The sequence below is a fragment of the Copadichromis virginalis genome, linkage group LG11, assembly GCF_057382275.1.
Source record: "Copadichromis virginalis isolate Kocher_CV1m ecotype Utaka linkage group LG11, C_Virginalis_male_GT1.1, whole genome shotgun sequence".
NCBI lineage: Eukaryota > Metazoa > Chordata > Actinopteri > Cichliformes > Cichlidae > Copadichromis > Copadichromis virginalis.
The window spans coordinates 38,863,568-38,880,018 of record NC_140628.1 but is presented as its reverse complement, the minus strand read 5'-3'; the positions used below and the strand labels follow the sequence as shown (position 1 = coordinate 38,880,018).

General features: G+C 44.9%; 1 protein-coding gene across 8 annotated transcripts; it reads left to right on the top strand.

Annotated features, from left to right (window-relative positions):
- Positions 1–1,255: 1,255 nt before the first annotated feature.
- hjv (hemojuvelin BMP co-receptor) lies at positions 1,256–15,658 on the top strand. 8 transcript variants are annotated; one of them, XM_085472404.1, is made up of 6 exons: positions 1,256–3,030; positions 3,433–3,678; positions 7,015–7,065; positions 10,818–10,937; positions 13,434–13,978; positions 14,349–15,658. In XM_085472404.1, the coding sequence occupies exons 4-6, from the start codon at positions 10,859–10,861 to the stop codon at positions 14,973–14,975; spliced, it is 1,251 nt and encodes a 416-aa protein (XP_085328530.1). In that variant the 5' UTR covers positions 1,256–3,030; positions 3,433–3,678; positions 7,015–7,065; positions 10,818–10,858; the 3' UTR covers positions 14,976–15,658. The 8 variants fall into 8 exon arrangements, with proteins under 8 accessions (XP_085328530.1, XP_085328532.1, XP_085328529.1 ...); XM_085472406.1 differs by lacking the exon at positions 1,256–3,030 and adding an exon at positions 10,030–10,142 and having other exon boundaries at positions 3,409–3,678; XM_085472408.1 differs by lacking the exons at positions 1,256–3,030; positions 3,433–3,678 and adding exons at positions 6,173–6,406; positions 10,030–10,142.
- The last annotated feature ends 793 nt before the right edge of the window (positions 15,659–16,451 follow it).

The following is a 16,451-nucleotide window of genomic DNA, read 5'->3' as shown; positions in this document are numbered from 1 at the left end:
TCTTGCTGTCAGTGTTTCTGCATTGGAGGACGCGTAAGAAGCCACGAGCAGAAAGCAGCTGTTCATAGGCTGCGTTCACACTGCAGGTCTTGATGCTCAATTCAGATTTTTTGATCAAATCCGATTTTTTTGTCTGCTCGTTCACACTACAAATAAAATGCGACAGCAAACGCGCTCCAGTGTGAACGCTCAAAGCGGCCCGCATGCGCAAAAGAAGACGTCACACACAACGCGCTCTGTTTAGACCCAGAGCAACAGTATGTTTGACTGATGGCCTTAATATAAAGACTTCGGACTTCACGTTTCCCAATTTTTGCTTTAAGTTATTTTGTTATTTACATAATAATGTAAATAACCTAATAATGATCCTTATTGCTGTTTTAGAGGAGCGCTGCTTCAAAGGATAGCTGTAGATTATACAGGACAAATAAAATGTTCACGTTTCTCCAACGTTGTCTTACCAACAGTTTCACCGGATGGACAGGAAGCGTTCGCGATGTCTTCTCCGGAGCAGATAATTAGCGTCTGTCTTGTGTCAGTGACGTAAAAGACGGATTTAATGCGACATGACCATCAAACAGCAGTCGCTTTCTGAAACATCGGATATGTATCGGATTCAGGACCACATACGAAAGTGGCAGATCGGATTTGAAAATATCGGATTTGTGCCGTTCACACTGTCATAGCATGATCGGATAGATGGTCGCAGAGGGTCAGAAAAATCGGATTGATGCGCTTTCGCCTGCAGTGTGAACGCAGCCTAAGTGGCATCACTGAAGGCGCCTCTGGTGCCATGTTTTGCTAAAAAGAAATGTATGGACTGCAAAATGTATTTAGGAACAGGTGTGTGAAAAAGAGGCGTTAAAAGAATCAGCCTTTGTTTTCCCAACAAGCTGTTTGATATCACAGCGACGCAAGTGCAGCCTCGTCTCTGCCGCACAGCTTTGCTGTCACTCTGATGACGTAAAGGCAGCGTCACTCTAATGACGTGAAAGCTGTCTGCGTCTCCAAACAAGCTAAACACTTTGCTCAGGCTAAATATCCACCACGTCTCATCGTTGCTCTTAAGCTTTGGGAGCTATTTCAGTCAGGCGGCCTCATCACTGGAAATGAAACGATGAAAGCTTTTTGTTTAAGCTTTTAAACTTCGTAACAACGTGGAGGACAAAACTGTGGGTTAGCTCGTGATTTGTAATCTACCTCGTCTCTGAGCTCCAGCGCTGCTTTTGCTCTCTCGCTGGCCTGGAGGGGAGGGGGCGGGGTCGTGACCCCTGGGCCGGGGAGGCCGGGACGAGTGCAATATTGGAGGGGAGATATGACAACAGCGCACCACATCCCGGACCTGCCCGACCCCGGGAGGAAACTCGCCACACACCCTGAAACGCACAGCCGTGTTTCCGTGACTACAGAGGATATTACATCATAGCTGACATTGTTGAACAAGCTCATTAATCCTAATCTCTCCTCAGACTAAACCCTGATGCACACTTTGCTTTCAACACACAAAGTTTGGATTACTGCATGTAATAATAGTAATTGTATACAACTCAGAAATGCATGCATCTGAGTAGCAATATTATGCAGTATTATTTTGTTTAAAGCTACACGTTAATTTTAAGATTGTTGTACATTTATCAGGTTTTATTTGTTTGTTTTTAATTTTTAACCAAACACAAAACTTTCAGCTGCCAGTAATACAACTTATAACTTATTTATCGTCCATTAGTTATCATGACTTTACAGAAAGTTACAGGTAAATAAGAGAAAAGTAAAGTTAGGATTGCGATTCCGCATGTGACACATAAGGGATCTTCACAGGATTTATGTGTGTGTGTGAAGGTTACACACGTCTTTCTTTAAAGTTGTCTGTGGAACACATGTCGCTATCTTTAATTTATTTTAAACGGTAACACTGAGGAAAAACACAGCTGAAAACAAGTTTTACACTTTTGTACCTTGATAAATACACTTGTACTTAACAACTTGTTCTTTTAGTTAAACATCTTCCAGCGAAAGATGTTATAAAAACTAAATGAACATGTTATACAGAAAATGATGAGTTTTATATTCAATGCAAAAAGTCATTTTCCGATTGGACATAAACATTTATAAACATTTAGCCATCACAATTATATTATAACAAACTAATGAAGTAGAACCCCCCCCCCTAAAAATGTAGAGCAGCCACTCAGATACTGATGATTAAAAAGCGTTTGATAAAAACGCACTTTTTCTGGCGGGTATAGAGTTTCCTTTCAGCTGTTTGTGATTCAGCTGACCCATCCGCGGTTAGGAGCTCCTGGATGTCCTGGATGTTTAACATTTCGCCTCTGAGGTTCACAGAGACGCGAGTCATGACGAGTGTTTAAAAGGTTCCGCTTCTCCCTCCTGACGTTATTTTTACCAGATCATCGTCACATGCTGACGTGATGAGTTCAGGTTCTTGTGATAAAAGCGAAAACGAAGAAGAGCTCACCTCTGTGCAGCCTCCCTCTGCCTGTCCATGTCGCCTTGTTGTTTCAGGTCTGTGGAGGGTCCCAGTCAGTCAGTGCTGGTTTTAATCCGAACCCCCACCCACACCCACAAACCCCCACTTCTAAACACTAACAAAGGCTCTGGGAGCTGCTCAGTGAGGCGTAGAGGGGCCCCGCTTCACGCTTAAAGGGCCAACAACTTAACCTGGGAAGCCCTGCGGCAGCGTCCATCTGCACTCGCTTACATCCTCGTTCACACTCGCAGAACTTCACCCAGGGCCGATGGAGCAGGAGCCAATCACCTGTGTTTACCTGCAGACGCAGTGTTTGATTGTAGCTCCCACCTGCCTAAGCTCTGACGTCATCAGCCGCAAGTCTGAATGACGATGACATTAAAACAGCAGCAGGTGATTTTCTGCATCCTCAAAGTGACAGTGCTGCCCCCTGCTGCCGCTACGTGGAACCGCGTTTGCCCCCAGCACCACCGGCCCTCCCCCTCATTACCCTCACAGGGGTGGCCTGTTGTGTCCCCAGCTAGCTGACCCCCTAGCAGCAGGTATGTCTACATTAAAACACTTTATACTTTTTCTTCCTCGACTAATCTGCATAATAAAGATATCGTACTCCATATGGTTAATGTTAAAGCTTACTTTAAAATAAAATGTATTTTAAACACTTTGTACTGTAGTAAAATTATACTTCTTTCACTGCATTGTACAAAAAGAAGCTTAAAGTCTTGTGCAGCCACTTTTCATATTCTACATCTAATGCTCTATCTACATATGTCAGCCACACATATGCATGCTTATAAAGATGTGAAAAAAGGAACAGCAAGTAAAACAGCAGCAGGATGCAAATAGAGTTTGACTTATGGAGGTCTGAAATATAAATAAACTGTCGCTGTGTGTGTGTGTGTGTGTGTGTGTGTGCGCGTGTGTGTGTGTGCGCGCGAGGACAGTTGTCGTGCAGCAGGTGGTTGTTGCAGACTTATTTAGGAACAACTGAAGCTCCCAGTGTGAACGCACCACAAGTTCCAGACCAGGACCTGGGGTGGGTCGATCCTCAGACACTAACCTGGACTGAGTCTGAGATCTGAGTCGAGTCTAGGAGAGTTTTGGACCGAGACCTTTAGCAGCAGGTTCAGGAGCTCGGATCGATTTCCCTTCGATAAACTGCAGACATGGACGGACAGAACCGGCAGAAGGTAAGAGACAAAAAACAAAGTACATAATTAGAAAATTACAAACTTGGATCAGATTTTTATTATTATTTGTTAGGATTTTACCTGAGGTTGTATCGCTAATTTACCTTCAACATAAAGAATATGAAATCATTGTGTGTTTTCAGCAGCATTTGAATATTTATGGTTTAGTATCACCTCTAACACTTCCAGACGTCACAGAACAGAGTTTTTCTTACACTGAAGAAACCACCTACATGTAGTTTTGGACTGTAATATGAATTATGGAAAACTTTTTGTTCACACCTCTAGCAAATTTCATTTCAGGCTCTAAAAGTATAAAAAATATAGAATTATGTTTTTCTTCTTTTGGCTATAGTAAATGGCCTGTATTTATATAGCGCTTTACTTGGTCCTAAGGACCCCAAAGCGCTTTACACATCCAGTCATCCACCCATTCACACACACATCCACACACTGGTGATGGCAGCTACATTGTAGCCACAGCCACCCTGGGGCGCACTGACAGAGGCGAGGCTGCCGGACACTGGCGCCACCGGGCCCTCTGACCACCACCAGTAGGCAACGGCTGAAGTGTCTTGCCCAAGGAAACAACGACCGGAGCTCAAACCGGCAACCTTCCTATTACAAGACGAACTGCCAACTCTTGAGCCACGATCGCCTTCATGGCTTAAGTGAGACTCTTTGTAGTTTCACCATCACGTTGGTGTAATTGTTAAACCCTGACACACTTTTTCACTTTTTGTTTGATGAATACAGTCTCGCAGAAGTGAATTCATGTGGTTTAATAATTAGCAGCTGCTGTCCAACAGAAAACACTTTAGTTACGCGATTTCACTGTAAACTGGTTGCGTGTGATTTCGCAGCACACCACAGTACTGCTATGAAAGCAGATATTGTCTGACTTCTCCAGAGTAGTTCCCCAAAGACTTTATCCAAATTATTTCTGTTTATTTACCAAAAGTGTTTTTAGTGCATTTGTCCAACAACAAAGACAAGAAAATTTTAATTACTATATTTCTTAATATTCTTATTTTAATCATGAGTTTTAAGGTAAACTGCTTTGGCGTACTTTCATAAGACATTTTATTCATTTGTGTATCACCAAAATGTACATTTTGTCAACTGCTTTTATTGTGAAAGGCAAGAACGTGAGGAAGCTTCTGGTATAGATTAAGCTGTGCCCCAACACAGCGGGCAGCTCTCTAACCCTTCAGTGTTGCTTTCTCTGTGCAGAGAGTCATTCACCCTGTTTCAAAGTTAGTGGCAGCTAGTAATGCTCACTGAGACGAGAGACACTGAAGAGCACAACAATCACATCCTTTGGATTTTTAAACCCGCCGGTCACACAGACGTTACTCTGATGGCTATTAGAGGGTTGGTAAAGGTTGCGTTTTACATTCGGACACCAGCGATGAAAACGTGAGAAACACGAACAAATTACCTGTGACTCAGCCTGGGTAGAATTCTGTGACCAGTATGACCAGTGAGACTCATGCTCAAAAAATATTCCCAGTATGTGTGTGTGTGTGTGCTCATACATATAAACTGCTCATATTGTGTGTGGGTATTTATAAGCCTGTGTGACTGTAACTCTGCAGAGCAACTGAGGTTTAAATTTAGCCTCACACTCCAAAACACACACACACAGTCACGTTTGCATTACTGGAAACACAGGACGCTGACCAGGAGCATTTGCAGCAGACCTAACGTTGCATATTAATATTAATGTATCGCATTAGACCTTAAACCGAGGACACACCTTCAGATTTAATCATTCACCTTATAGGGACTCGCTTATCAACAGGAGGTCGAGTCCTCACCATGCAGTTGTGTAAACAGACGAGTACAACAAGCTCACGCGCACACACACACAGCTGTTAAAGAGGGCTAAAGGTCAGCTGACAGCTGTCTGTCACCGTTCATGCTGGTCATTATTTTAAAGGACCAGTTCAGTGTTTTTATATAAATCCTTTGATTGACTGAGGATCAATTTCAAGCCCCCAAAGCTCAATTTAAAGACTGGAAATGCTGGAAACAGCCGGCATGCTCCCTGTTCAGCGTCACATATTTGGAACCTACCCGGGGGCCCCTGCTGAGGCCCCTCATTCCCACATTCCCAAGTGTGTGTGTGTCCCAGTAACCAACTCCAGAGAGCAGTCTGGTCACCTTTCTGTAGTCACAGCCTTAGCGTCTCCCGGTCAGACCTGGTGACACCGTTATTCCTTATTTGCTGCTTTTATGAAGCACTGAAGTAGTTCCACATTTGTGCTGACTTCATGTGTTTGTGGAGGTTTTTGAACAAACTAGTTGCCTTCAGGTTGATCTGTGGTGGCAGCTAAAACCCAACGGAACAGGCAACAACATCAATCATTTATTGAGGTGTTCAACGTATTTTTGACACTGCCTCCTGCTAACAGCACACGGGGACGACGTGTAGGCGACGGTCCGCAAAGTTCTGTGTGGAACCATCGCAGTAAGCCCCGCCCACTGACCGCTGCTGTTTGTTCTGTAGGAAAAAACACAGACAAACAGACAAGAGTCCATTTTACAGCGCAGAGAGAAAAAAAGGAGGCAGGTTGACCTGAATGAATCACTCGGGCTGAATATTTATCGTTCTTTTATTAATACTTAGATCTGCTTAACTTGGAGGAAACTGCAGAAACAGGATATTTAAGGATCTAAAGTAATTTTGTTATTGAGTTTATCAGTGAGGACCAACTCTGAGCAGGTAGGCCTCATATTAAAGCTTCTGACCAAATCTTTAACTTCTTTATTCCACAAAAACTAGCGTGAAACAGATAAAAGTGATAAATCATCATTAATTAACAAAAGATAATCAGTTGCTTACATTTTTTAAGCAGCATTTGCATTGAACATATAAATAACGTTAACAGAGAGAAATGGGACAATAAATGTGGTTTGGAGAGAACAGAGAAAACAGCTGTTTTTAGCCCCTCCCCTTCAAGCCAGCAAATCAAATGCCAACAACAGTTAGCTCACGGGTGAGTAAACAGAAAACCCCAACAATCACACGATCCGTATGAGAAAGCGCTTTGGCATCAGTGGGAACCAGACTCGGGGAGGTCCAGTCATCTGCCAGAGTGTGATATAAATCACAGACTGGAAAAACACGTTTAATAATAAAAATGCAGACAACCAAAAACTACACAGACAATAAAAGAATGTAACAGGAATGGAATCCATGAACGTGAAAGTGAAAGTGTCGGTGCAGCTTCGGCTAAGTTGACCATGACATAAAAAAATCAATCAAAGGGTTGAAAAAATGTTAAAGAATCGTTCAGGTGATCACGAGTCATGTGACATTTGTGTGTGCAGGTTTTCTAATGGCTCCTGGAGAAGAAGAAGGTTCCAGCGAGCATCATGCAGGTGAGCTGAAGGTCCCGATGGTGGCGCTCTGTCACATCTGTGTTACTGTGAGAAAACAGTCACACGATTCCACAGAAAGTCAAAAAAAGGAATGTGACTCTTATGTTTTATCCTCAGATGTGTGAATCGCTGTTTGAAAAGATCCGTCTGTATATTTGTTTAGAGGGGGGGAAACTCACACCGAAGGCCCCAAACATTGTTGCACAAGGCTCAAAATGTGTTGTTTTTTTCTGCTGTAAAAGTCAGGACACTTTCACAGAGGAGTCTTTGGTGGCTGACTCACAGTACAGGAACTGGTCATTCTTCCGTTCCTGAGGTTTTCATGAATAGGATAAGATAACTCTTTGTTTCCGTTGCACAGTCATGCTTAGCACAATAGTACAATGGAACTGGAAAATGTCCCACGCTGGCATAAGCACAACTAAGCACAACAAACACAACAGAGGAATTTAAGTGGATTTGTCCAAGTGCAAGAAAGGTTTGAGCAAAAAAAGTAATGATTTAATAAAAAATAAAAGAGTGAGTGAAAGTTTATTGCACATTATTATTGTTATTGTTATTGCCCACCCAAAAAGTCCAGGGATGTAGCCAATCAGGTCAGCTGTTAGCATTGATTAGGGCTGTCGCCCTGTTGTAAAAGCTGTCCTTGAGTCTGTTGGTCCGGGACCTCAGCAGCCTGAACCTCCAGCCAGACGGCAGCAGCGTAAACACCCGCTGTCCTGGGTGTGTGCAGTCCCGTAGGATGCTGCGTGTCCTCCTGAGACAGCGAGTGCTGTACAGGTCCTTCAGGGAGGGAAGAGGATGTTTTGGGCCATAATAATGATCCTCTGAAGTGCCTTTTTGTGTGCCATGGTGCAGCTGGAGAACCACACAGATGCAGGATGTCAGCACACTTTCATGGAGACGATCAGGTCAGAGAGGTATAATAATGGAAAATGCACAACATGAGGAAAGACGAGGAGAAAAAAGAACTCCCCCCAGACTGAGCTCCAACAGGGAGATCAGTTTGAGAACAGAAAAAAAAACACCACAGCGCATACAAAAAGCACATGACTATCATCTGAGAAGCTTCTTCAGTTCTAAGGTCAAATGGTGGAGAGTCCCAGATTTAAACCCAGTGGGAGTTTCCCCCCACAGAGGGACAAAGGACCCTCTGATGATCCTCCACCTAATCACATGAGCCAAGGGGTGAAAATGGGTGTGGGTTACAATCAGGTGAGCTCATTGTGAAACCTGGCCCCACCCTATCATGTGAATTCCTGAGGTCAGCTGGCCCAGGATGTGAGTGGGCGTTAAGGCGTCTGGGAAGGATCTCAAAACTGGATTATAGATGGCAGAGAGTTGGTGTCGTAAACCCCGCCTCTGTTCAAAGATGGTCGCTCACAGTGGACATAGATGCTTCTTTCACTCCTCTTTCAAACCATCTGTCCTCTCTGTCCAAAATGTGAACATTGGCATCCTCGAAAGAGTGACCTTTGACCTTTAGATGCAGATGGACTGCTGAGTCTTGTCCTGTGAAGTTTGTGTTTAGGAGTTTTGTCTTTCGGGTGAACCAGGTTTTGTCTGAGTGTGTTGCTGGGTCTGAAGTACACCAGGATGTCGTCATCTTCTTTTCTGTGCATCAGAAGAGAAGATCAGACACCAGCGAGGGAGGATAAGAACGACAGACTCAACAACACTGTCATCCCCTATGTAGCCGGTGTATCAGAGAAACTCAGGAGAGTTTTCTCCAAGCATGACATCAGTCCAGAGCTGGGCTGCATGAGATCATTTTCCTGCAGCACTGTTGACATTTTCAAGTTGTTGTTGCGGGTTCAGCTGCTTTAGCATTTAGTCAGGGTCACATCAAAGATGGTAGAGGAGAGAGCAAAGATGGTAGAGGGGAGAGCAGGAGTCCAGGGTCAGCCTCGGCTTTTCCGGGCCGACAAAGCAGCCTGTAATCAAGCATAAAGAAAAAAAACAAAAAAGGGACACTGATGCAGACAGCCTCAAAATCTCAAAATGGTGGAGCATTGCTCAAACTTTTATAACCTCTGGTGCCTCCACCTTATCATAAAAAGCCTAAACATTCACATGCTCTCTCTCACACAGCGCCTAAGCTACGACCTTGGCTCCCTGTTTATCTGCTCCTGCTGAAATGGGGCAGAAAACTCCAGCACACTCTGTTCTCTTCTACTCAGACAAATTAGACAATAACCTTCTGCGAACAGTATTTCTTATAACTCAGCAATATAATGCATCATAAAACAATATCATTCATTCACAACAAGTCAGCAATTTAATGTAATGCAAATCAGTTTAACTAATGCAATAGTTATCAGCTTCTTCTAATTCAGGAGAATAATGCAAACTAAAACTACATAATAATTCACAATCTTTAATTAGGGGTATAACATGGCATAAAATAATATCATAATTTTACACATCCCAGTGCATTTGTTTTTTATGTCTATCTGAATTCTTGTTCACATGAATAGTTTATATAAAAGATGTCCAACTCAGAGACAAAAAGGCTGAAAGGAGGGATTCATGCCTGGAAGTAGGGCTGGGCGATATGGCCTAAAAGCCATATCGCGACATAATTTGAAGCACGTGCGGTAACGATATATATCGCAATATATTCTTTTCTTCTGTATAACGTATTTTCCACACTATAAGGACTTAAAATCCTTTAATTTTCTCAAAAATCGAGAGTGTTCCTTATGTATGAATTCTGGTTGTGCTTACTGACCTCGAACTGATTTTGGCTGCAGATTTTTGAAACTAATTCAAACGTACAGCTCTGCTGTCACTTCTAACATAAAGACAGGAAACTAAACAGCAGTGGGTTTGCAGGGTTACTGAAGTTGGACTACCTGGTATATAATGTTGTGCTACGTGATTGCTAGCGACACAGCTATGTTAGCATAACATTAGCACAGTGAAGCTGGAGGATGAAGCCAACTTTTTTTCCACTCAATAAAGGTTAACGTGCGGGATTCTGGTGGTCAGGGACAAATGCAATCGCATAGCAGGATGCTGTACACGGGGCAACTTCAGTCAGGAGAACAACTGAGAGCATTCATCCACAATACGAGGTTAGTTATTAATATACTGCAACAACATGGGAACAGAGCAGCTGCGAGAGAATTCAACATTAATGAATCAATGTTACGGAAGTGGAGGAAGCGCAGTTTTTGGCTTTCCCCACATTTCAAAAGTGCTTCACCTCTTTGCTATGACTGTCGCCCGCCATCATTTGCAGATGATAATGGTTGTAGCCGCTGCGATGCTTTCAACCAAAACAGGCGCCGCTTGGTGACGTCATCAACATGCGCTATCGGGATAGAGCGATATAGTCAAAATCTCTGTCGTTGGCCAAATTTATATCGTTTTTATCATATATCGTGTATATCGCCCACCCCTACCTGGAAGTCAAAATTATGTTAGTGACTGGTTTCAGTCAACCACAGAATTAATACGAACTCTGATGATCAGTTTTAAAGAGAATGATGATTGCAATCAGACAGATGAACTCATGTGCAGTGAAATCACTGATGGACTGTAATATTTAATTATCACATGAGCCTGCCAGTGAATCATGCTGAGTAGCATCATGAGAGGGGAAGAGAGGTACCAGTTCCCACTCAGAGCATCATCATGATCAGAAATCCTTATCAGAGCAAACGAACCAGCTCATTTACAAGTGGAGGCGGGTTACAGGGTTTGGCTGCTAACAGGTGAGTGTGGCACATGTCTGTGGCATTTTTCAGACTGGTGCTGATTGACTGAACGACCTGCTGTGAGCCTGCTGATGGCGCTCTGGGCTGCCTTGCTGTGGAAGTGCTGGATCCACTTGACTCTGCTGCTCATCCAGGTTTCTTTACCTGAAGGTACACACACACACACACACACACACACACACACACACACACACACACACACACACAGAGATAAACAAAAGACTGCCCAGTACATTACAGACAAAACAGGAGAGTTCTTCATCTTGAGAGCCCAACAGGAAGTGGAAAGCCATTAGCGATAATAACCACAAACTGTTATTTTGATCCTTTAAATATTTATTTGCCAACATGTAAGAATATGGATTTTTAACCAGCAGCCTTTCAGCTGAGCATTAATCAATGCATGTCTCAGGTATCAGTCTTTAGCAGCAGCTTAGGGCCTTCAAAATAAAAGCTTCCCATTAGAGAGACAGAGTGCCATTGGATTCTTAAAAGCTTGTGTTTTTCTCCTGAAGATTTATTTTTTGCTAGAATTTTCGGACTTTCCGAGCAACAACACCACTCCACACCTGCTCCAGAGCAGACTCTGTCATAGATCAGCATGTATGAAAGCACCACCTGCTGACCAGTTCTCCCGAAAATAGCAGAATTCCTGGAAGATCCATCAAACACGGATGTATGGCTGGAAATGCATCCCAAACAGTCTTTGTCTTAGATGCTCAGATGTGTCTGTATGCCTGTTGTTTTTTTAAATTTAACTGCAAGCAGTAAAGAGTTTTAAACCACTGTGGTTAGCAAGAAGGTCTTGGGTTCAAATCCTTGTTTTGTGTGGCATGTACGGGTCCTCTCCCAGCCCCACAGTCCAAAGACATGCAGTTAGTGCGGTTAGGTTAATGGTGATTCTATACCAGGGGTCTCAAACTCAAATGAGCCGTGGGCCGCTGCTGGCACCGTCATCTCATTGGAGGACCACTTTAGTGCTTAAGTAGTACAAAAAATCAAACAAACAAGAAACCACCCACTGATATTTCCTGAAATGTAGTGTTTTGTTTGTTTGCTTCAAATAAATTTCAAATATTGTATAACACGACAAAACTGCAAACGTGAATTGTTTTCTCACTCCTTTTCTCAACTAACTGAAGCCTTTCATTGGTCCACCAACTAAACAAAGCTCCTTCTCCTCGTGGCAGCACTTCTATCATTTTGTTCGTACTTAACAAAATAAAAATGCAGACATCAGTGTACACATTAATCTGAACTAACACAGCCAATCCCTCAACATGTTTGTACTTTACTGTACCTCAGACAGGTGCGCGGCTCCGAGCCATAGTAAATGGCCTGTATTTGTATAGCGCTTTACTAGCTTTACTAGTCCCTAAGGACCCCAAAGCGCTTTACACATCCAGTCATCCATCCATTCACACACTGGTGATGGCAGCTACATTGTAGCCACAGCCGTCCTGACCACCACCAGTAGGCAACGGGTGAAGTGTCTTGCTCAAGGACACAACGACCGAGACCGACAACCTTCCGATTACAAGGCGAACTCCCAACTCTTGAGCCACGATCGCCACGGTAGTAAAGAGACCTCTGGCTAATACGTCGGGCTCGTAGCTGAAAACTAGCTTTACTTTGTTGTCTGGGTCAACTTTGCTAGCGAGAGACAGAGAGAGGCGTTGAAAGGCTGCTTATTGTTTCGGAGGAAAACAGGAACACAGTGTACAGTCGAGTCTTAACAGCTTACTTACAGCTGGGCTCGTCAGGCTCTCTTCTTGGCTGCAGTGGTTATTATTATATTTACATGCTTCCAGCTCCCGTTTCTGCTCGGTGACAGCTCGTACTTTTCCTTTCTCTCCCTCCCTCGCTCACAGACACATAACAGCAGTCCATGCTCCCTGCAGCACGGACTACACTGCCCATGCCTGTAGCACTCTGCTCATATTGCCTTCATATTAATAGAATTTTTGAATAATGATTAAAAAAATATTTCTTCACACCAAGTAGAGGTTAAGGGAGCTGCAAGTGACCCGCGGCCGAGAGTTTGAGACCTGGACTGTCCATAGGTGTGAGTGTGAGTGCCCATTGTTGTCTTTCTCTCTCTGTTAGTGATGCGACCTGTCTGGTCTATTTACCATTTACCAAATCAAATTTCAAAGTAAGCTAGTCCTACATTTGAAATGTATTTTTATATTTATTCTTCACATCATTTCAGTCCAGAAAATGCTGAGACTGCAGTATTATTGTATTACAGGCTCCTGGAGACTAAACTAGGAAGCCAGTTCAGTACACCCAGGATAGCTTTTCCTTATTTGGCTTCACTTGCATGAAGCTGGTTTTCAGCAACCTCCAGAACTGTGACGGTAAAAGTCTAAAAGTCAATGTGGACGTGGCAAAACTTGCAGTTCCAGTGTCCACTTGTGTCTCCAGGGTCAACCCCGTATAAGAAGAAGCTACTTTGAGCTTCTCCTTTATTCACAAAGGATTGCCACAGCAGTTCTGATGTTCTCCCTGATGCAATTCCAGAGGGATTTGTATCTCCTTCCAGAATTTGCTGATCAGGCAAATGTGAAAACTGCTGCATGGTGGGAGCCCTAGTTCGAGTGTCCGTAAGCCTGTTTATGCTAAACACTTTCTCCTTCTTATCAGTTACAGCTTCCTGTCATATCCTGAGGTGTAACTCGGATTTTGTGGCTGCAACGCTGGACCTGGGCAGCAGCAGTAGTGGCAGCGGCGGCGGGGCAGCAGGAGGAGGAGCAGCAGCTGTCAGCAGGCAGGCGGCGAACGCCGGTTACTGCAGCGCCCTGCGCTCGTACGCCATGTGCACCAAGAGGCTGTCGCGAGCGTGTCGTGGTGACCTCGCTTACCACTCTGCGGTCCAAGGAATCGAAGATCTGCTCATCCAGCATCGCTGCCCCCGGGTCGGGCCCACGGCACAGCCCCGGGCCCCCCCTGCTGAAACGCTGTCGGGGGACACCTGCCTGTATGAGAGGAGCTTCTTCAGCAGGGAGGGGCAGACACCCGAATACCTGCACTGCAGCGTGTTCGGAGACCCGCACATCAGAACTTTCAACAATGACTTCCACACATGTGCCGTTCCGGGGGCGTGGCCTCTCATTGACAATGAGTATCTGTACGTACAAGCCACCAGCTCACCAGCCAGGGGAGGCATGTACGCCACAGTTCTCACCAAGGTGAGTGCTGACACTTACAGGAGCAGTCAAATGCACCATCAGCTTCTCATGTAAACCTCAACTTACGGTCAGGGGGGGGGATCCGAGCAGAGGGTGAGGTGGGGTACACCCTGCATGCCGTCAGTCTGCTGCAGGGCTGACCGATAGAGCGCCGTCGCATTGTGCTCAAACTACAGCCCAGTGCACAAAATGCAGTTTACTGTGAAAAGAGAGAAATGAATGTCAGACATGCTGAAAACTGACAAAATGTCCCAATAACAGCAAATAAAAATGTAACAGTGAGCAGAAATAAACATTTACGACCCCAAAATGAAAATAATCACAGAGCTATTATGGAAAACGGCATTTAACGTCTTCTTTTTCCTCTCAGATCACCATCATCTTCAAGAACTGGCGTCAGTGTATCGACCAGCAGCTGTACCAGGCCGAACTGGACAACGTCCCCGCCGCCTTCGCTGACGGCTCGATGTGGAGCGGCGAGTGGCGAGGTCATCGCAGCCTCACGGTTCGGTCTCTGAATCCCGGCCGGCACGCCGAGATCCGAGCGGTGCACGTCGGCACGGTCTTGGTGGTGCGTCAGAGCGGCCGCTCGCTCGGCCTCTCAGTCCTCTCGCCACGTGGCGTCGTTGAGGCGTTCAGGCCTGAGCAGGACCTCCAGCTGTGCGTGTGGGGCTGCCCCCCCTCCCAGAGACTCAACACGCTTCACCCACCACCATCAGACCCTTTGATGTCCACCGCCATCAGCGCTGAGGACCACTGCGCGGCTCTGCTTCCAGCTCGAGACGTCTACTATCAGGCCTGCGTGTTCGACCTGATCGCCAGCGGAGACCTGAACTCCAGCATGGCCGCTGTCAGTGCACTGCAGGATGCCCAAACCATGATCCCAGACAGGGAGGGGGTTCACCTGCTGCTGGTTGGATCTGCAGGGCACACACGACCTCACCTCACGCTGCTGCTGCTGCTGCTTAGCATTTTGGGAACTCTTAGCAGGCCCTGAGAAACAGGAAGTGACCTCAGACTGTGAAGCTGAAGGAAATGTTTGGAAAATTTCCCAAACACAGCACCTGGAAGAGGACCTAAACGTGACGTCCCAGACGCTGACATCACTGCTGACACCTGAAGCTGGTTTCATGGTCCCACAGAGGAAGCTCCCGTGCGGGCGTGGCCCGTCTGCCTGTCTTTGTGCTGTTGTTGGTCCGTTAGCTAGCCACGGAGAAAAGTCAAGCTCTAAAACACAAAGAGCTGAATTGAAACTGAGAGTGTCACTGCAGCCTGTTTGTTTCGCTCTTTGAACTTTATGCTACGGTTCTCCCGTTAAACTCTTTTTTCACTCCCTCTTGTATCCAGACCAGTCGACATTAGGCAGTTACTCACATCATGTAATTTCAGCATTGCGCTACATCTTGGAGGACTGCATGGAAGTGTGTCTACCGTGGATGAAAACCCCACAGAGACATTTGTGGGACCATAAAACCAGCAGATGGCGTCCTGATGGTGACAGTCTGGATGGAACGGAGCCGCTTGGAAACTTTCCAGGGCCGCAGACTTTAATCGGAGCCCCGAATGTTTGTGGATCACTGCAGCTGATCCAGAACCTTAAAAAAATCTGTGTGCAAAAGAAAAAAGAAATTCATTTAGCTGCTAATTAACAATCTGATAATAAAGATTTCCTCGTGAAATGTTGAATAGTTTGTGATTTTGTTTTATTTTGATGTTCCAGTGCAGTACAAGAGCACGTCGCTCTCGCTCTGCAGGCCTACTTGTTGTTCCTAGAGTATTTAAAAGTAGAATGGGAGGCAGAGCCTTCAGTTTTCAGGCCCCTCTTCTGTGGAACCAGCTTCCAGTTTGGATTCAGGAGACAGACACTATCTCTACTTTCAAGATTAGGCTTCAAACTTTCCTTTTTGCTAAAGCATATAGTTAGGGCTGGACCAGGTGACCCTGAATCCCCCCTTAGTTATGCTGCAATAGACGCAGGCTGCTGGGGATTCCCATGATGCACATGAGTAGTTCTTCTTTACTCACTGCATGTGATCTGAGTTATTTTTCATCTCTGGCTCTCTTCTGCTGCGAGTCTTTGTCTGCTTTTACTATTTAGACAAACGGCATCAAATGAAGTTCAGACGAGACAGTTTCAGCTGCTCTACCATAATGAACTGAAATGTCCTGATGCAAAACATTGAACCCAAATTTCCATCAACTCCACTCCTGATGTGTTTGTGGCTGAATGAGGACCCAGGATAAAAAAGAAGCCCTTTGTTACCCCGGTTCTTTTTTTTACTGTTTGTTCTGTAAACCTCCCCCGGAGCTTGGAGGACTGCACTGCAGTGTGTCTACTTTGGGTGAAAATCAGAAGCTCTATTTCCTGAGAAACCTCAGGAAAATTAATACCAGATAAACCTTTATTAGTCCCACGAGTGGGAAATGTTTTGATCACGGTTACAATTTAAGAGCAGCAAAGATTAAGAAACAG

Bases quoted from the DNA above. Each gene is read 5' to 3' on its own strand.
- hjv (XM_085472404.1), top strand. From the start codon at position 10,859: ATGGCGCTCTGGGCTGCCTTGCTGTGGAAGTGCTGGATCCACTTGACT. The intron at 10,938-13,433 runs GTACACACACAC...CCTTCTTATCAG, and splicing joins CCAGGTTTCTTTACCTGAAG to TTACAGCTTCCTGTCATATC. The intron at 13,979-14,348 runs GTGAGTGCTGAC...TTTTCCTCTCAG, and splicing joins ACGCCACAGTTCTCACCAAG to ATCACCATCATCTTCAAGAA.